The sequence below is a fragment of the Chenopodium quinoa genome, unplaced genomic scaffold, assembly GCF_001683475.1.
Source record: "Chenopodium quinoa cultivar QQ74 unplaced genomic scaffold, ASM168347v1, whole genome shotgun sequence".
NCBI classification, from domain to species: Eukaryota; Viridiplantae; Streptophyta; class Magnoliopsida; order Caryophyllales; family Amaranthaceae; genus Chenopodium; species Chenopodium quinoa.
In genome coordinates, this window is record NW_018745024.1 from 943356 (window position 1) to 961238 (window position 17883).

At 35.8% G+C, this 17883-nt stretch overlaps 1 protein-coding gene across 1 annotated transcript; it reads left to right on the forward strand.

Moving 5' to 3' along the window:
- Positions 1 to 14584: 14584 nt before the first annotated feature.
- Positions 14585 to 17094, forward strand: LOC110708251. Its single transcript, XM_021886339.1, has 6 exons — positions 14585 to 14939; positions 15282 to 15338; positions 15428 to 15505; positions 16223 to 16304; positions 16396 to 16600; positions 16735 to 17094. Exons 2-6 carry the CDS (start codon positions 15301 to 15303, stop codon positions 16875 to 16877), a joined length of 546 nt encoding a protein of 181 aa, XP_021742031.1. The 5' UTR covers positions 14585 to 14939; positions 15282 to 15300; the 3' UTR covers positions 16878 to 17094.
- Positions 17095 to 17883: the final 789 nt, after the last annotated feature.

Sequence of the window (17883 nt, forward strand, 5' to 3'; positions counted from 1 at the left end):
GGACAGAGTTGTGGAAAAAGCTAGTGTTCCTATCTCCCTCATTTAGCCAGTTGATTCTAGATCTAATGGCCCAAAAGTCTTGTTCCTCTTTATAGGCTTTGACAGGTCAGAGCAAAGATTAGACTCAAGATCATGGAGGAACTGGTTTGAGGGCTCAGATTCAATGGCTTTTTGAACACCCTCAAGCCTTTTTAAGTTCTGTCTAATAACCTTCCTGAAGTTGGGGACATTGTCATTTGTCCAAGAGAGAATAGAAGGAGTTAGAGCAGAAAGTTTATCACTGAGGTTACCTTGCAGATTTGACCAGGTACTATCCACAAACAGTTTGAACCCAGGATGAAAGTACCAAAGGGATTCCATTTTGAACAACTTAGGGACAGGGGGAGAGTTGGCAGTGGGGTCAGAGGAGAGAAGGATAGGGCTATGATCAGAGCTTTCTCTAGGAAAGTGAAGGACAGAGGTCTGGGGGAAAGCTTGGATCCACTCAGAGTTGATCCAAGCTCTGTCAAGTCTTTGCAAAATAGGTCTAATTCTTCTTTTAGTTGACCAAGGTTCAGCAAGGAAATATTTGTCAAAGGTTTGGGGTTTGATTATGTGTTCAGTGTGGGCTTTGGAAGCTTTGGTTTCGGAGATGAAGAGAAGGTCTGGCTTATGTTCATCTATAATATGTTCAGCGTGGGGGATGAAGGTTCCACGCGCAATCTCTCTTGAGTTCCAAGTAACAATAATCATGGGTTCAGGCAGAGGTCCGTCTTGAAGTACTTCCTTCCAGATTCGCTGGCTTGATTGGGGCCCCAGGTGTAGGAATTTGTTCTGAGCTAGACTGAACAGGTGGTTGTTGGAATTTTTGAATGTTGCTTCCATCAGGAAGTCCCCTGAGTTTACATCCTGTAAACAGTTGGCTTTAATATGTAGTTGCAGAACCTCCCTTTGGATTTGGAAGATGATAACGGAGTCCGTCGTGCTTTCTATGGTTAGCTTGATCGGATCTAAGCTCAATGTAAAGATTTTCCTCAATTGAGGGAGGATTGGAGTGGGATTTGCTAAGAAGGCCAGTTGCGGGTGTAAAACCCATGGGAGGTTCTCCCTTTGTGCTAGTTTCATCCACCATCGCATAAAAACTTCCAATACGAGACAGAGTGCCTTCAGAACATGTAGATCTGGGTGAATCATCAGGATTAACATTTTAATCTCTTGCATTCGATTGGAATTGAATTGAGACATATCAATTTTGACAAATTTGCCGATGGTATTTCCGACTTTCTCTAAGACAGAGCTATTGAAAAATTCCACAGGTAATTCGGATAATGATATCCAAACAGGAAGAGACTGGATTTTTGCTTCTGAAGCTTTGAAACCCGGGGTCCAAGGTTGGACGTGAACCAAGGTCTTACCCACAAACCATGGACCTCCTCCAATTATGGCTACTTGCTCCTCCTTAGAGCGAAGTTAAAGATAGTAAAATCCTTTTCCTAGGGTGAAGAATTTTGCATCCGATTTGAGATTTCAAGCATTGGACAGGGTTTGAAATAGAAATTGAAAGGAAAAGGATTTCCCCATTGTTTTGAAAATGATGGAATGAATCCAAGGTGATAGAATTGGACTTAAATCCAATCCTTGAAGGGATAGGACTAACTGGGTGTCTATCGACAGAGTCAGGGGGAGAAACAGGGAATTGGGATAGGACATTGGCTAGGATAATGGTAGGGGTGGGTTGGGTTACAGATTGTAGGTAAGATTTGGTGGTAGAGGTTAGGGATTGTCTGGTGGTAGCCTCCTTCTGCTGGTTTTCAGGCGGCCGGACGGGTGGAATTAACACTCTTTGTTTTTCTCTCTCACTTTCTTTCTCTAGCTCACTCTCTCTCATACTTTCAACCTTAATCTTTTGATAGAACACTACTAAGCTACCGAAATTATAATATGGAATTTAATATTAAATAAGTTAATCATATTACTAATATTACAGTAATCACACACACAAATACGTACTCCGACGCTCCATAGTACATCATGCATATAATAGGCTAGTAAGATTTCTTTTTTTTTTTGGAACATGAGCATTACACTCTGCACACTAAGTTTTCATGAGAATTTGTTAAAACAAAATTTTTTTATTACAATACCACAACAATGCAAAAATCCTCAAATAAACATATTTTCCACTGAAATTAAGAGCTCAGCTGCCAAATATTTTAGGAGATAGAAACATAGTAATCGGCACCAACCTGCCTAAGAGTAGATGAATGTCTAGGGATCATAAAATTATGAGAATTAAGGGTCTTTTCAACTTACTTTGATTCATCTGCCTTTTAACAACAACTTAATTGTGTTACGAACTTTCTGTTAGGAGCTAGTATCAGTCATAGCTAGCCCTTTATTTTATTTTATTTTTTTAAAATATTTGGATTATTTAAGCTTTCAACTGTCAAAAAATTTAATCCAGCTTTCTGTTAATGTTCATTTTTGGTTTGATTCTCTTTGTAACTAAAATGATGGGGTCCATTAGATTGGACTTATCTTATGGTGCTGGAAGCATTAGAAACATGCTATACAAATTATTGATTAGCGTGTGTAGTTGTTGTGTATTCTGAGGCAGAACAATGGTACAGGCAATACATATATTATCGCAAATTCAAAGCTGTATCTTGTTTTTTCATTAGTACGTGTCATAGTTTTATTCTGCAAACCACGTTTAGTAAGGGGAAATGTACTAATACTTTTTTCTTTATCACCTAGTTTTTCCTCTCAAATATAATACGCAACTATGACACTTTGAAGACAATATACCTTTTGTTTTTTTATCTTGTAAAGGTCATAGAAAAACTTGACTTAGCTCATTCAATTTTAATATATCTGAATTCCTATATTTCTTAACTTAAGAAGTTAATAAGCTCAGTTGGCTTAAAAAGATTCTAACTTCTAAGCAACAAATAACATAAACCATCTAGGTAAACATCCTCGGGACTACTTCAATCCTAAAACTACTAACACAAACACCCATACAATGTTATAGCACAAACAAGTTTTACTTGTTTAAATAAACAAATTACAAAATCAAATTCTTGCAGCTACCAGAACCCAGCAGATTAACTACTGACACAAACACCCATACAAACCTACAACACATATGCTAAAATTATCGACATTGACAAGTAACATTTATTAAAAGCGACAATATAACTAAACTCTCTCAAATTTCCATTGCATTCACTGTAAAAAGAAACGATTTCATACATGTATCTCGTCACATTATGTGATTGCTTAGAAATAAACTACATAAGGAGTTCTAGAATAAATTAGTTACCAGAAGGGCTTTCTCAATATTGGTAGTGAGCCAAGACAGTTGAATCGAAACCTCTGATCAAAATAACAAATTAGAGAAGAAGATAATAGAATAGCTTGTTTATTATTCATCAATAGGTAGAGTATTTATACAAAACCTACGAACATAAAATAGGAAACAATATTCCTAAAAGATATACAACTATAACCATAAACCCTAAAGATATATTCTCAAAATAATATCTTAACATAAATATCGTGAATATAATATTCTCTGAATGATATCTACGGAAAATATATCACACAATATTTTCCGATATCTCATATCTCTAACACCCTCCCGCAATCGTAACGACAGTAACACGAACGTTGCGATTGGAAATTCTTCAATTTGTTGAAGCCGAGATGCACATTCTTGTGATGTTGCCTTCAAATTTTTGTTTCTTCTTTTTCAACGATGAGAACGTTCATCTTTTCGAACTCATCAGTCATCAATCAAACAGGAATGTCATTCTTTTCGAACCTGCAAATAACAATTTTTTGGTTTTTCCAGAGCAAAATCGAGCTCCAATCAAATATTGGTTTTTCCAGAGTAAACCACACTCAAATCTTTTATTGGTCTTTCAGAGTAAACCACACTCAAATCTCGTAATGGTCTTTCAGAGTAAACCACACTCAAATCTCTTATTGGTTTTTCAGAGTAAACCACACTCAAAGGAGCAAAATCATGCTCAAATCAAATCACAAACCTTGTCTCACCGGCACAAGAAGAACCAAATATATCTTGTCTCACGACACAAGAGAGCCGAAAACTTTTTTTTTAAAAAAATTAAATCATGGGTCAAAGCTGAGACCCTTGTTTTCACCTCCTCACACAAACTCAACAAAAACTTCCTCCCATGATTATATTGGAGCAAGCATCACGCATGATTCTTTATTATTGAGAAAAAAAAATTTATAGCTTTGGTTAAAGTTTTATCCCACTGGTGGGTTTAATTTTCTAACCCACCGGCAGGAGGAAATTTTTTTGAGACCCCAAGAGGAAATTTTTTTGAGACCCCAAGATCTAACCCGCTCTTGATACCATGACAAATTAGAGAAGAAGACAATAGAATAGCTTGTTTATTATTCATCAATAGGTAGAGTATTTATACAAAACCTACAATCATAAAATAGGAAACAATATTCCTAAAAGATATACCACCATAACCATAAACCCTAAAGATATATTCTCAAAATAATATCTTAGCATAAATATCCTAAATATATTATTCTCTGAATGATATCTACGGAAAATATATCACACAATATTTTCCGATATCTCATATCTCTAACACAAAAGCATTGAGTCTGCCTACAATTTCTTAGTAGGATTCGACCTTTCGAGAAATCCCATACAAATTATATAAAAAAATAAAAAAATCAAAAGTTGAGGAATTAATATTTTCCAAATTTTCTAGGATAAATAAAAACATAACAAGTTCTAATTAGCCTAAAGCAGATTAAAGGTTTTACCCTACTGTCGAGTGATGTATATGTAGGGTTTTAGGTACTCTAAGCGGAATTTCGTGAATCTCATTCATACACACCTAAACAGGATCTCATGCATATACAAATAAAGGATCACATAATAGTTTAGAATTAACCTTTGAAGCGTGAATCCTCTTAGCAATTTACTTCTCTACCGGAGATAAAGAGCCTCAATTATAACTCCTCTATTTGGTCGACCGGATTGAATCAATACTCCACCAATGCTATTTGGACGGGAAAAACCTTTCACCTTTCTTGGAGTTGAGAACCAATTTTAGAGAGAAAATATTGAGAGAAAAACTTACGTTGTTTTCAGAAAACCGAATACTGTGTTATTTTATTTTCCCTATAACTAATTAATATATAATCATATTATTATTAATTAGGTTAGGGTTTTTCTCTCCCCTTTCCCTCTTTGGCCGGTCACCCTAAGGCCCACTTTGGGCTTCGGGTTTCTTTATTGATCCAAGCCTAATGTGTGACCTTGTAGGATCCGTTTAGGCAAGCTTCGGGTTTGTCACCCAAAGTTCTATAGCATTCTCTAGCAAGACGAATAGACGACCCAAATAAACGAATTACTATCTCCATAATACGATCCACAATTATATTAAGTAATTGCACTAAAGTCGAGGACACATTTCCTACAATCTCCCACTTGTCCGAGACAAGTATGCAATATTCAAATGCCTTAAGTCTCTTAGTGTCTAATTTGATAGTATGATCACATCTCTATGCTATCCATACTAGCGTTCAAATTATTTCTTGAAATCCGAGTTTGAATTGCTAAGCAAATGATCATCTTATGATCCATTTGAGCACGGCCATGCATTTTCAATTCTTACTCTTCAAGAGGCCAAGACACCCATCCTATCTAAAATAGGAGGACCTATTCAATCCTGTGGCAACCAAAACTCCCACTCAACTTTTAGCACAATCCGAGTGTTGCCTTTATAGTCCCCTTTTACAGAATGACGTTTGACAACATTAAAGTTACACTAATTATTGAATTGAGTAGTGTTCCACTCATGTCTAAGGCATCTACTAATATAATTTGCGAAGTTTTAGAACTTCTAAGTAGGTGTGTTCGATCATGTATCGACTATACATATCCATATGATTGACTAAACATCTCCATGTTTCCATAGCGCATGAAACGACACTATCAATCAATATTATATGCTAATCCTTTTATTGAGTCATTTATGCCAAATTAACAACTCAGATTAGGAACTTAAATATTTTATGAATTCAGTTCACTTATGGAGTTTCATTCATCAAATCACGTATTTGACAAGCCCATTAAATTCAATAAATATATTGGACATTTTATTTAATACTAAACCAAAATTAAATAAGATGAAAAAAAAATTTCATACCATATAAACATAAAACATGAAAATCATGTCTTTAAATTGTAACAAGTTTCTCTAAACAAAAAACAATTTAAAGCCATTCTAACACTTTCTTCAACCCTACAGCCCTAGCGTGCAGTGACGTTCATGCTTGGGTTGAGGGAGAGGTTTAGTGAGTGGATCAGCAACATTCTCATCTGTGTGAACTTTGCAGATCTTGACATCATTCATGTCTACAATCTCGCGAGTGAGGTAATATTTCCTCATTACATGCTTGGATTTTTCGTTTGATCTTGGTTCTTTTGCTTGCGCAATAGCTCCATTATTATTACAAAACAACTCAATTCCTTCTAGAACACTTAGTACGATGCCTAGCTCTGTTAGGAACTTCTTTATCCAAACATCTTCCTTAGCTGCTTCTACCGCTGCTAAATATTCTGATTCTATCGTAGAGTCTGCTACAGTGCCTTGCTTTGAACTCTTCCAGCTCACTGCTCCTCCATTCAGACAAAAGATGTACCCTGATTGTGAGCAGTAATCATCTCTGTTGGTCTGGAAACTTGCATCAGTATAACCTTTAACAACCAATTCATCTACTCCTCCATAGACCAAAAACATTCCTTTTCTTAGCCGTAGTCCAGTGTGCTTCACCTGGATTTTCTTGGAATCTGCTACATAAGCTCAGAGCAAATGCAACATCTGGTCGAGTGCATATCATGGCATACATGATAGAACCTATAGCCGAGGTGTAAGGTATGCTACTCACCCGCTTCAACTCATCAGGCTCCGATGGGCACTGACTCTTGCTAAGCAAAATGCCATGTGACATGGGAATGAATCCTCTCTTAGAGTTTTCCATGTTGAACCTTGAAAGAACCTTATCAATATAAGTCTCTTGGCTAGTCTAAGCATCCTTTGAGACCTATCTCTATGGATTTTGATTCCTAAAATGTACTCAGCTTCTCCAAGGTCTTTCATGGAAAAACAACTTCTCAACCATTCCTTGTCTGACTCAAGCATTGGTATGTCGTTTCCTATGAGTAGTATGTCATCTACATACAAAACCAAGAAGACTAAGCTACTCCCACTAAATTTCTTGTAGACACAATATTCTTCTTCACTCTTGAGAAAACCAAACTGTTTGATTGCCTCATCAAATCGAAGATTCCAGCTCCGAGACGCTTGCTTCAATCCATAAATGGATCTCTGAAGCTTGCAAACTTTTTTGGGATTTTCTGGATCCTCAAAACCCTCAGGTTTTGTCATGTACACATCCTCTATCAATAACCCATTCAAGAAGGCGGTTTTGACATCCATCTGCCAAATTTCATAATTGTAATGTGCAGCAATCGCCAAAAGTATCCGAATTGACTGAATCTTTACCACTAGAGAAAAGGTTTCATCATATTCTGTACCATGTATTTGTTTGAATCCATTTGCAACCAGTCTTGCTTTATAGATATAGACATTTCCATTCTTGTCTGTTTTTTATTTTGAACACCCACTTGCATCCAATAGGTTTGACCCCATCAGGCAAGTCGACTAGGGTCCAAACTTTGTTCTCAGACATAGAGTCCATTTCGGATTTAGTGGCCTCAAGCCATTTCTCAGAGTATGGGCTCGTCAAAGCTTGTTTGTAGGTAGTAGGTTCAGAGTTTTCCAAAATCAATATTTCAGAGTCTTCTGTTAACAGGAAATCAACCAACTGCTTGTTTGGGATCCTTGTTCTACTCGACCTACGTGGGGCTTGAGCATCAATAAAAATTTTCTCTTCAACATCTTGAAGATTTTCGCATGAATTAAATTCAAGTGGGACGACAGGAGTTTCGCTTAATGAATTAGCTTGCTCCGACACCTGACCTGTCATAGCAGAGTCATGCGCCCTCGCCTCTGACGTGGTTTGATCCACATCCATTTGTTGCTCATCTTGAATTTCTTCGAGAACTATTTTACTCCCACTTGTCTTTCTGGAAATAAACTCCTTTTCAAGAAAGACACCATCACGAGCAACAAACACTTTTTTCTTTTGACGGTTATAGAAGTAGTAACCCCTTGTCTCCTTTGGGTATCCCACAAAGAGACATTTATCTGATTTGGGTGCAAGTTTGTCTGATAGTAAATGTTTTACATAGACCTCACAACCCCATATTTTAAGAAAAGATAAGTTTGGAACTTTTCCATTCCACATCTCATATGGAGTCTTTTCTACAGCCTTTGACGGGCTTCTATTTAGTGTGTGTGCAGCTGTTTCTAGAGCATATCCCCAAAAAGAAATTGGAAGATCAGCAAGACTCATCATTGATCGAACCATATCTAGTAAAGTTCGATTCCTCCTTTCAGACACACCGTTTAACTGTGGCGTCCCTGGTGGAGTCAACTGTGAAATTATTCCACAATCCTTCGGATGATCATCGAATTCTTGGGTCAAATATTAGCCACCACGATCGGATCGTAATGCTTTTATTGTTTTACCAAGTTGATTCTGTACTTCATTTTGGAATTCTTTGAACTTTTCAAATGATTCTGACTTATGCTTCATTAAGTAGATATACCCATATCGGCTTAAATCATCAGTAAAAGTGATGAAGTAACTAAACCCACCTCTTGCCTTTGAACTCATAGGTCCACAAACATCTGTATGTATAAGAGCCAAGAGATCATTGGCTCTTTCACCTTTTCCAGTAAAAGGTGACTTTGTCATTTTCCCCAACAAGCATGATTCACATACATCAAATGATTCATAATCGAATGATGTAAGGATTCCATCCTTTCGTAACTTTTGGATGCGCTTTTGGTTTATATGACCCATCCGACAATGCCATAGATATGTTGGCTTTAAATCATTCGACTTTTGTTTCTTGCTATTTATGTTATAGACTTGTACTGTCCTATCAAGTACATATAAGCCATTAATCAATTTTTCACTAGCATAGAACATGTTATTGTAAGAAATGGAAAAACATTTGTTCTTAATCTCAAAACAAAAACCTTCATGATCCAAAACAGAAACAGAAATAATTTTCATAGTAATTGACGGAACGAAATAATAATTATTAAGTTCTAAAATTAATCCAGACGGTAAATGTAGACTATAACTTCCGACGACAAGTGCATCAACTCTTGCTCCATTTCCGACGCGAAGCTCCACCTCGCCTTTTGCTAGCTTTCTACTTCTTTTTAGTCCCTGCACATCATTAAATATGTGAGAACCACAGCCGGTATCAAATACCCATAAAGAAGTAGAATTCAAATTAACTTCTATAACATAAATACCTGGTAACTCCTTACCGTTCTCTATGTTAGCCATAATATCTTTCTTAATATAATCTTCATTCTGTTCAGCTTGTTCAAGTAACTCAAACAGCTTACTCAAGGAATCATCACTGTCCAGCACAAGTCTGCCCTTATCGAAACCATCGTGAAGAGAGTGTAACATGACATCATGGGAGATAGCCTCATCAAGTAGTGCTCCCAACAAGTCCAAGCGTTCAAATAATCGCATCATTGTTCGCAAATGGGCTTTCAGTGATCCACCTGGGGCGAGTTTGGCATTAAGTAGCTGAGTTCGAGTATTATAAGAATCAACTCTGAAGCCTATTCTCCATGGGTTGTTGATCCTCGCAATCGAATTAACGATATCAACAACATTTTCATCTTGGATACCATTCTTATAAGTTCGAACCTTCCCTCTACAAATGTCACAAAGGTGCTTAAGCAACATGTAGGGTTCATAACTTACAAATCTCGCACTCCAACTACTTGGAATCGAGTTTAGCATGAGCTTAAGAACCATCTTAGCGTCCGAAACATATTTCGAAACCAGCTCAGTAGTCATGTCTTTGTCATGTTCACTAGGGTAAGGACGATCCAAAGGATATTCCATATTGCGATACCTTAGAACAGTTCTTAGGTTCCTTTCCCAATCAAGAAAATCTCCCAAATTCAATTTTATGTACAACTTGCTTGGAATAGAGGAGTTGTTGTTGTTGTTAGACATGATATCTACAGACAGAAAATAGGCAAAGTTCAATTTTATGTTTATAAAAGCACCTAAAACATGCAATAGTTTCTAGGTTACTTAGCACTCTATTCAATTTTATTGTCCCAATTTGAATAAGTGATTCCAAGATCCTATCAACATGCAATGTTAAGCAGACGGAGGCATTTTCTTAAAATTACATTTTCAAGGTAAGTAAACTCTTTACTAATTATAACATTTGTAATTCTTGGTTAGACAAAAAAATATCTCATGCTTAACTGTCCCTTTGCTTCAAAATCCAAAATGCTTTTGATGATTTTGTTGAGGTTAACCAAATTAAGTGTGCAAAATTCGCAATTTCACCTCACCTCCCAAAATTAATAACAATACCCTGCGGAGGCATGACCTATTACTATTAATTAAGGGTTAGTAAGTACTTTATATTTGGAAAAGTAAACCTCAATATTTGCGGGACCTAAGTTTATTATGTCGTTATTAATTAGTGAACTCTAGCGCATTGATAACATACATACAATAAACTTATAAGCATTTTAATAATAATAATAAAATGCAAAATTAAATATGAGCTAGTATGGCCCCTAATCCTAAGAACTAAGCCTGAAAGGGCACCTCCTTGGATTCTTCATGGATCTCCATCCACCTTCATCATGGGCCTTCTCATCTGGGCTCTTCTTTGGATTAATTAAGAATTTAAATAATTAAACTAATTCCTAATTAAATAAAATTACAAAAATACTTAATGATACGCAGATTGTATTTAAATTACAAAAATACATAAAGATACGCAGATCGTATTTATAATTTAAATCTAGGGCCATACTAGTCATTTATAGCAATAATATATCATATATATAAAAATGCCACATAATAATATCACATATTATACTTGCCAATAATTAAAATATCATATATTCTTAATTATGGTAAGTGGATAAATCAATTAATTAGGAAATCCTAGAATATAAATCATATTTGATAAACTGAAATCCTAACCACCACAAAGATTTTATCCTAAAAATAAGTTAACCAACTAATTTTAATTAGATTAAAAAATCAAATTATGTAATTATCTTATAATCAAGTCAAAACAACCTTAATTGGAATTGCTCAAAATCCTCCTAATAACAGTTTTTCAATATTATCCAAAATAAATAAATTAGGATTTTTTTTTTTTTTTTAATTTTTTTAAGAACTGAAAAACAGGGTTGTCGTGACTAAGCTTGCTGCCCAGCCACGTCACAACCGCAGCAGCAGCCATGCCGGAGCCCAGCCACCACAGCAGTTGGCCGCCGCAGCCAGGCAGCCGCCCAGCCACAGCAGCGCTGGCTGGCGCACCAGGCAGCAGCCCAGCACACCAACCAGCAGGGGCAGTGGCTGGAACCGTGCAACAGTTGCACGTTTCAGCCACTGCCCCCTCCCCTGAACCTCTAGCTGCTGCCCTCCGCCATTTCCGACCACCGAAGCAGCCACCGTGGCCCACCATTAGGTGGTTCTTCCACCTAGCCGTGGCTGCTCCCCTTCAAGCAATTTATTATTTTTTTTTTGTTTTTGAGTTAAATTAATTTTACAACTTTTGCAAAATTAATTTTGGTGATTTAATTATAATTAAACACAAACTCCTTTATGCATAATTTCAGAAAAAATTAATCAAAATCTCCATTTTAATTAATTTAGGGCTTTTCATATAAAATAATTCTCAGTTCATATAAAACCAATTTTACATGAATTAATTAATCATATCTAAACAATTTTAAATATGAAAAATAGATTATATTATATAAATTTAACAATTAAAATCGAAAATTTGGGTTCATAACAATTAAAATTCGAAATTAGGGCTTTAGGGTTCTTTAAAAAATATGGTTAGAGGCTATTTGAGCTATTAAATTCACAATTTAATCAATTCCAATCAATTAAAATCATATTTTAATAAGGTTATTTTAATCCATAATTCAATTTCTCCCCTTAATCAAATTAAAATTAGCCTAATTCACACATCAAAATAATCATATTATTGTGACCAGTAAATTATATGAAAGGGGTTAACTGATACCACAGTAGGGTTTTAGGTACTCTAAGCGGAATTTCGTGAATCTCATTCATACACACCTAAACAGGATCTCATGCATATACAAATAAAGGATCACATAATAGTTTAGAATTAACCTTTGAAGCGTGAATCCTCTTAGCAATTTACTTCTCTACCGGAGATAAAGAGCCTCAATTGTAACTCCTCTATTTGGTCGACCGGATTGAATCAATACTCCACCAATGCTATTTGGACGGGAAAAACCTTTCACCTTTCTTGGAGTTGAGAACCAATTTTAGAGAGAAAATATTGAGAGAAAAACTTATGTTGTTTTCAGAAAACCGAATACTGTGTTATTTTATTTTCCCTATAACTAATTAATATATAATCATATTATTATTAATTAGGTTAGGGTTTTTCTCTCCCCTTTCCCTCTTTGGCCGGTCACCCACTTTGGGCTTCGGGTTTCTTTATTGATCCAAGCCTAATGTGTGACCTTGTAGGATCCGTTTAGGCGGGCTTTTGTCACCCAAAGTTCTATAGCATTCTCTAGCAAGACGAATAGACGACCTAAATAAACGAATTACTATCTCCATAATACGATCCATAATTATATTAAGTAATTGCACTAAAGTCGAGGACACATTTCCTTGTATATTATTAATTGATTTAAAATCCATAGCTTTGGCTCAAAATAGAAGGATCCTAAGTTAATGACAACGTAGTTCTTAACTTGATCCTTAACTAAATTAAACTTTGTAATTTAGTAGATATGGTCCTAAATTAATCATAACTTCCAGGCTCTTACCTTAGACATAGCAGAACAGGCTATCTCCATGAGCCTACCATGCATAAGGAAGATGATTTAGTTGCTAAATTAAGTATGTACATGTTTATTCCTTTGTTGAAGCCTTCAGCAAAACTATGTGGCATGCCAATCCACATCTGTTCCAAGGGATCTCCAGTTGAATGTTAATCGGGAGAGACATCTAACCATACATTTCAGACAATGGGATCCATTCAACTAATAAAGTTAAAGATGTTTGCTTGTTCACTTCCCCAGGTACTAATGCATATATGTATAAGTAAGAAAGATGATTGCAGCCAATAAGTAAGAAAGATGATTGCAGCCAATAAGTAAGAAAGATGATTGCAGCCAATATGAAAAAAAAAAAGCCTACTGAGCATGAGGGGTCAGTTTGAGATTGTTGTGACTGAAGTGCTATTGGCTAGTCATGCTTTGTCTATTGCTATGGAAGCGGGTCTTTCTCACATTGTGCTTGAAGTTGATAATTTGAACCTTTTTCATAAACTGTACAACAAAAAACGTGAGAGCTCGGCTTTGGGTGTTATTGTGAGTGACATTTTGTACTTGGGCAGCCTTTGATCTTCTATAAAATTCTTTCATGTGGGGAGAAGGGGCAATGGGGTTGCAAATAAATTGGCTAATGTTAGTAGAGAGTAAGGCTATGAAACGGGTCGTGTCGTGTTGGGTTCGTGTCAACATTAAATGGGTTGATAAACCCTTGACCCAAATCTAACCCATTTATTAAATAGGTTGAAAACCCTTGACCCAAACCTAACCCCACTTATTAAACGGGTTAGCCGTGTAACCTTTTACCCACTTACTTTATTAATTCATACAATACATTATATAATTTAGTACTTAATAAACTAATTAATATTCATATTTAAAATTTAAAAAGACATATTTTATCTTATTAAATTAAATAAAATATTAAAATGCCAGGGTGAAGGAAAAATGGCGTAAGAATTGAGGGTGAGTGACTAAGGGTAAGTCAAAACTATAGAAGACTTTTAAGTGAAAGAATAGTAAGATTTGTCCGCCAAAACAAAAATTTTGCTCACTAAAAGTTTTTACTAAAATATTTATACTACCAAATTAAGTAGTTAGAAGGATTAGTAAGGAAAATTCAATTATTTCGACTACTTCAATAGTCAAGTTAAGCATTCATGTCGAAATCAGGTTAACGGATGTTCATCCCATTAATATAATCGGGTTATGTGTGTCGATTTCAGGTTGAAAATTTCAACCTAAACCTAACCCGTTTAATTTCGTGTCGACCCAATTGCTTAAACGGGTTGAGAGTTCTTGATCCAAACCCGCTTATTTCATGTCGGGTTATCGTGTCGTGTCAGCTTTTCACATCCTTAGTGGACAATATGATAATCTTAGGGTGTGGATTGAGGAATAGTGTAGCTGCTGGCCTGCTGCTATTGCTTATGATGTTCCTTAAGTTTTTGTTCTCCTTTAAATAAAGGTTGCAAAAATTAAAAAAAAAAAAAAAAAAAGAATCCATATTCAAACCCAAATCCAAACCCAAACCCAAACCCATCAAAACGGATTTTATTCTAGCAGGTTCAAAAATCGAAGACCTAGTCCTATAAAATGGATGAGGATCCATTGAGCCGGATTAGGATCTATTGACATCTCTAATTTAGACTAGAATCAAACATTACTTTTACCAAATCTCAATTACCAATCTTTCAAAAAAAAAAAAAAAATCTCAATCACCAAAGTGCCCTTGCAGTATTGTTTAAAACTTCAAAGATACGGAGTAGTATTTACGTAGTATTTTTTTAACACCGCCCTTTCGATTCTTAACTACAAATAGGCACCCCTTTCCACCGATCCAACCCTCACACACAGAAACCCTTAAAAACAAGTGTCTATTTCGAAACCTGTAGATGGAGGACACGCAAATTTCGCTGCAATTAACGAGCTGTACATATCTACCTCTCGTTCTTTTAATTTCCAGTTTATATTGTAATTTTAAACCTAGATATGTTCAAAGTTACAATTTTTAATTTGGTTGTTACTTGTTTGTTGATTGGGTTTAAATTATCAATATTTATCAACTTTTTTCAAAGATGTTTTTGCAAATAATTTTCAAAATTTTGAAATTTAATTCCAGAAAACCTCTCTCTATATATCAATTTAGTATTTTGTCCACACATGTTTTGAGAAAAGTCGTCAAAATTATGAAATTCCATGGATGTTTCGGCCTCTTAAATTTGGTTCCAGAAATTCTAATCTCTAACTTTTGTCAATTTAATGTTTTTCCAGAGATGCTCTCTTTGACGCAATGTCTGCCCTTAAAGATAGTGTCGTAGCATCTAAACCGTAAGCTCTGAACTTTGCGTGTATCCTTCAATTAATTCGCAATTTATATTAGTTATTGAGAATTTATTCTAATGTTTGGTTTTTTTCAGTGACAAATCTGATGAATCTCCTCCAAAGAAGCGTCTCCGTTACTACTCATCCGATTCCGATGTATCTGATGATGAAGGGTGCGTTTTTGTTATCAATCAATCCCGTCTTGTTGAATATTTTTCCACTTGCATTGCTAAGATATGATCGTTATTTATGTATGTATTGCAGGCTACTATGTTTTCATTTGTATAATACTCGACTTGTTTAGTCGATAACATGTTTAATTTGTGTAGACTTCTATTCTATACATGCTCCAAGCCTCTAATGTTATATACGTAATCTTTGTTTGATGCCTACCGTCTTTTATTCTAATGTTATATGGATACTTGTTCTATGTGTGTACTTTGGTGAGTTAATTTTTTCCAATGTTATATGGAGTAGTTGATTCACTGTCCTCCCCTTCTTCCATTCCCTTGGTATTTGATGTGTTTACTACTCTACTTTGGTGAGTTAATATTGTTCCAATGTTGTATCGAATACTTAAGCGATCCCGCGAGGGTGAGCTAACCCCAAAAACCCGTCCTCAGTTCGGATTGCAGGCAATGTGTCTACTACTCTACTTTGTTGGTGAGTTTCAATGTGTCTACTATGTTTGGGTGAAATTAACTTGAATTATTTGCACAAGTTATTCAACGAGTGCTGAATTAATCCGTACATAGTTCATATCATTACATTTGCTCATATATTTCAGCCTGTAGAATTTAGCCATATGTATTCACTCTTAATGAACTTACTTGATTGGTTTAATCTGTTAGTTGGTGTTGTGATCATAATCTGATGATACTTGACGGCAGGTCTGCAAGAGACGAGGATAATTTTGCAGTTTTTCGTAAAATGGCTAAGGAGGTGCTGAAATATTACAATTCGATTCACAAGGTTTTGCTTCATCGTCTCTCTGTTGTTTTCACTTATTTGTGTTTCCCTAGTTAATATTGTGCTGATACTTTTTTGTTGCCTATGTATATAGGATGCTGATTATGAATGTGTGGTGATTGTTGCACAAAGTCCGTATATGGGTAGAGGACGCCGGGGTTATGGTGTTCATATGAACTTCTTTGCTCGTCAGAAAGACAATGATTCTTCTCCAGAGCTATTTTATGCTGATATGTTCGGTTGTCGTTCAGAGCGAGAGATTAAGTGTTGTATTCTGAATCCCAGTCCCATTTCCTTTGGTACGTTTAATCTTATGTGGGCTTAATGAATCTGATGAACAAAACACGACCTAACTGTTTACTTCGCTTTGTTTTTCAATTGTAGTATGTCTAAGGCACTAAAATATTGGCATTCTTGTGCATCTTTTTTTCAGATGAATTTGTCCCCGGTATTGGTCCTAGTCCATGGGTTTATCATCCTCCAAATGTAAAGTGTGCGGATTGCGAGGCTATGGCTGAGGTGATGGCTAAGTATGAATTCAAAGACGATGATGATGATGGTATTGATATGTTCTAATCTAGGAGTGAGTATAATTTACATCCTTGTGTAAGACGGTTGTATTTAGAGTAGTTGTTTATCACTTTCTAATATCTCACCTCTGAGATGCCCAAAACTGTTCTAGCATTCTCAAAATTCAAAGACTGACTGACTGCTTTGTTAAATAATGGCGATCTTTTATCATTGAAAGAAAATGTATCACTTATCTCTAAGACTTATTAACTTATTTATGATGAACCAATTGAATATTAATGGTGATAGAGACTGCACTTATAAAGGAGGACTGCGTGTTTGATCTCCCATAACATCACTTGAGAGGGGATTGAAATTTAACCATCCATATTTGAGCCCCGAATATGTATTAGTCCAAAGGGTGACTAAGCTAGGTGGAACACCAGAAAGAAAAAAAAAATTATTACAAGATGGACACCATTTTGGTCTACCTTTTTATTTGCAAGCATGAAGAAGCATTGTTGGGCTCTAATAAGTCCTACAACTTACTGGCTCTGATCAGTTATGTGAAGGAATTAAACTAGTAATCTCCGGATGAAATCACACTCAAAACCTTTCCATTAAGCTTGTTTGGCTCTGCAAGTCGCCATCTCTTACAAGTTACTACCTCGTGTGAGCCGGTTGTATCATTTACATCCTCGTGTGAGGCGATTTTATGTAAGCGTGCTGATTATGATTATGTTAGTGCTGTGAGGAAGCATCCAACGCCTTTTTAGATTCTGCTTCTTTGAGTTTGCAAAGAATGACCGTCTGCTATGTTAATACATACGGGTATTATTGTATCAATTTCGCTTTAGAAGAATTACTCAGTCATACTTGTGGAAAGAAATGGAGGGAGGTGCAAGGGAGGGAAGGGAAGAGAAGAAGGAGAGTGAAGAAGGATGACTTTTCTTTCCAAATTTCTCTATTATTAGAGCATGGGCAATAACATCATCCTCATCCTCTAATATACTTTATCTTTTATTCTTGTTTTGACACCTCATTTTCTCTTTCATATACTCCACTTTCCACT

What these genes read in the sequence shown, in the direction of transcription:
- LOC110708251 (XM_021886339.1), top strand. Translation starts at nt 15,301, where the DNA reads ATGTCTGCCCTTAAAGATAGTGTCGTAGCATCTAAACC. An exon ending in GATGTATCTGATGATGAAGG is followed by an intron (nt 15,506 to 16,222) that starts GTGCGTTTTTGT and finishes ACTTGACGGCAG; the next exon opens with GTCTGCAAGAGACGAGGATA. An exon ending in TCCCAGTCCCATTTCCTTTG is followed by an intron (nt 16,601 to 16,734) that starts GTACGTTTAATC and finishes TCTTTTTTTCAG; the next exon opens with ATGAATTTGTCCCCGGTATT.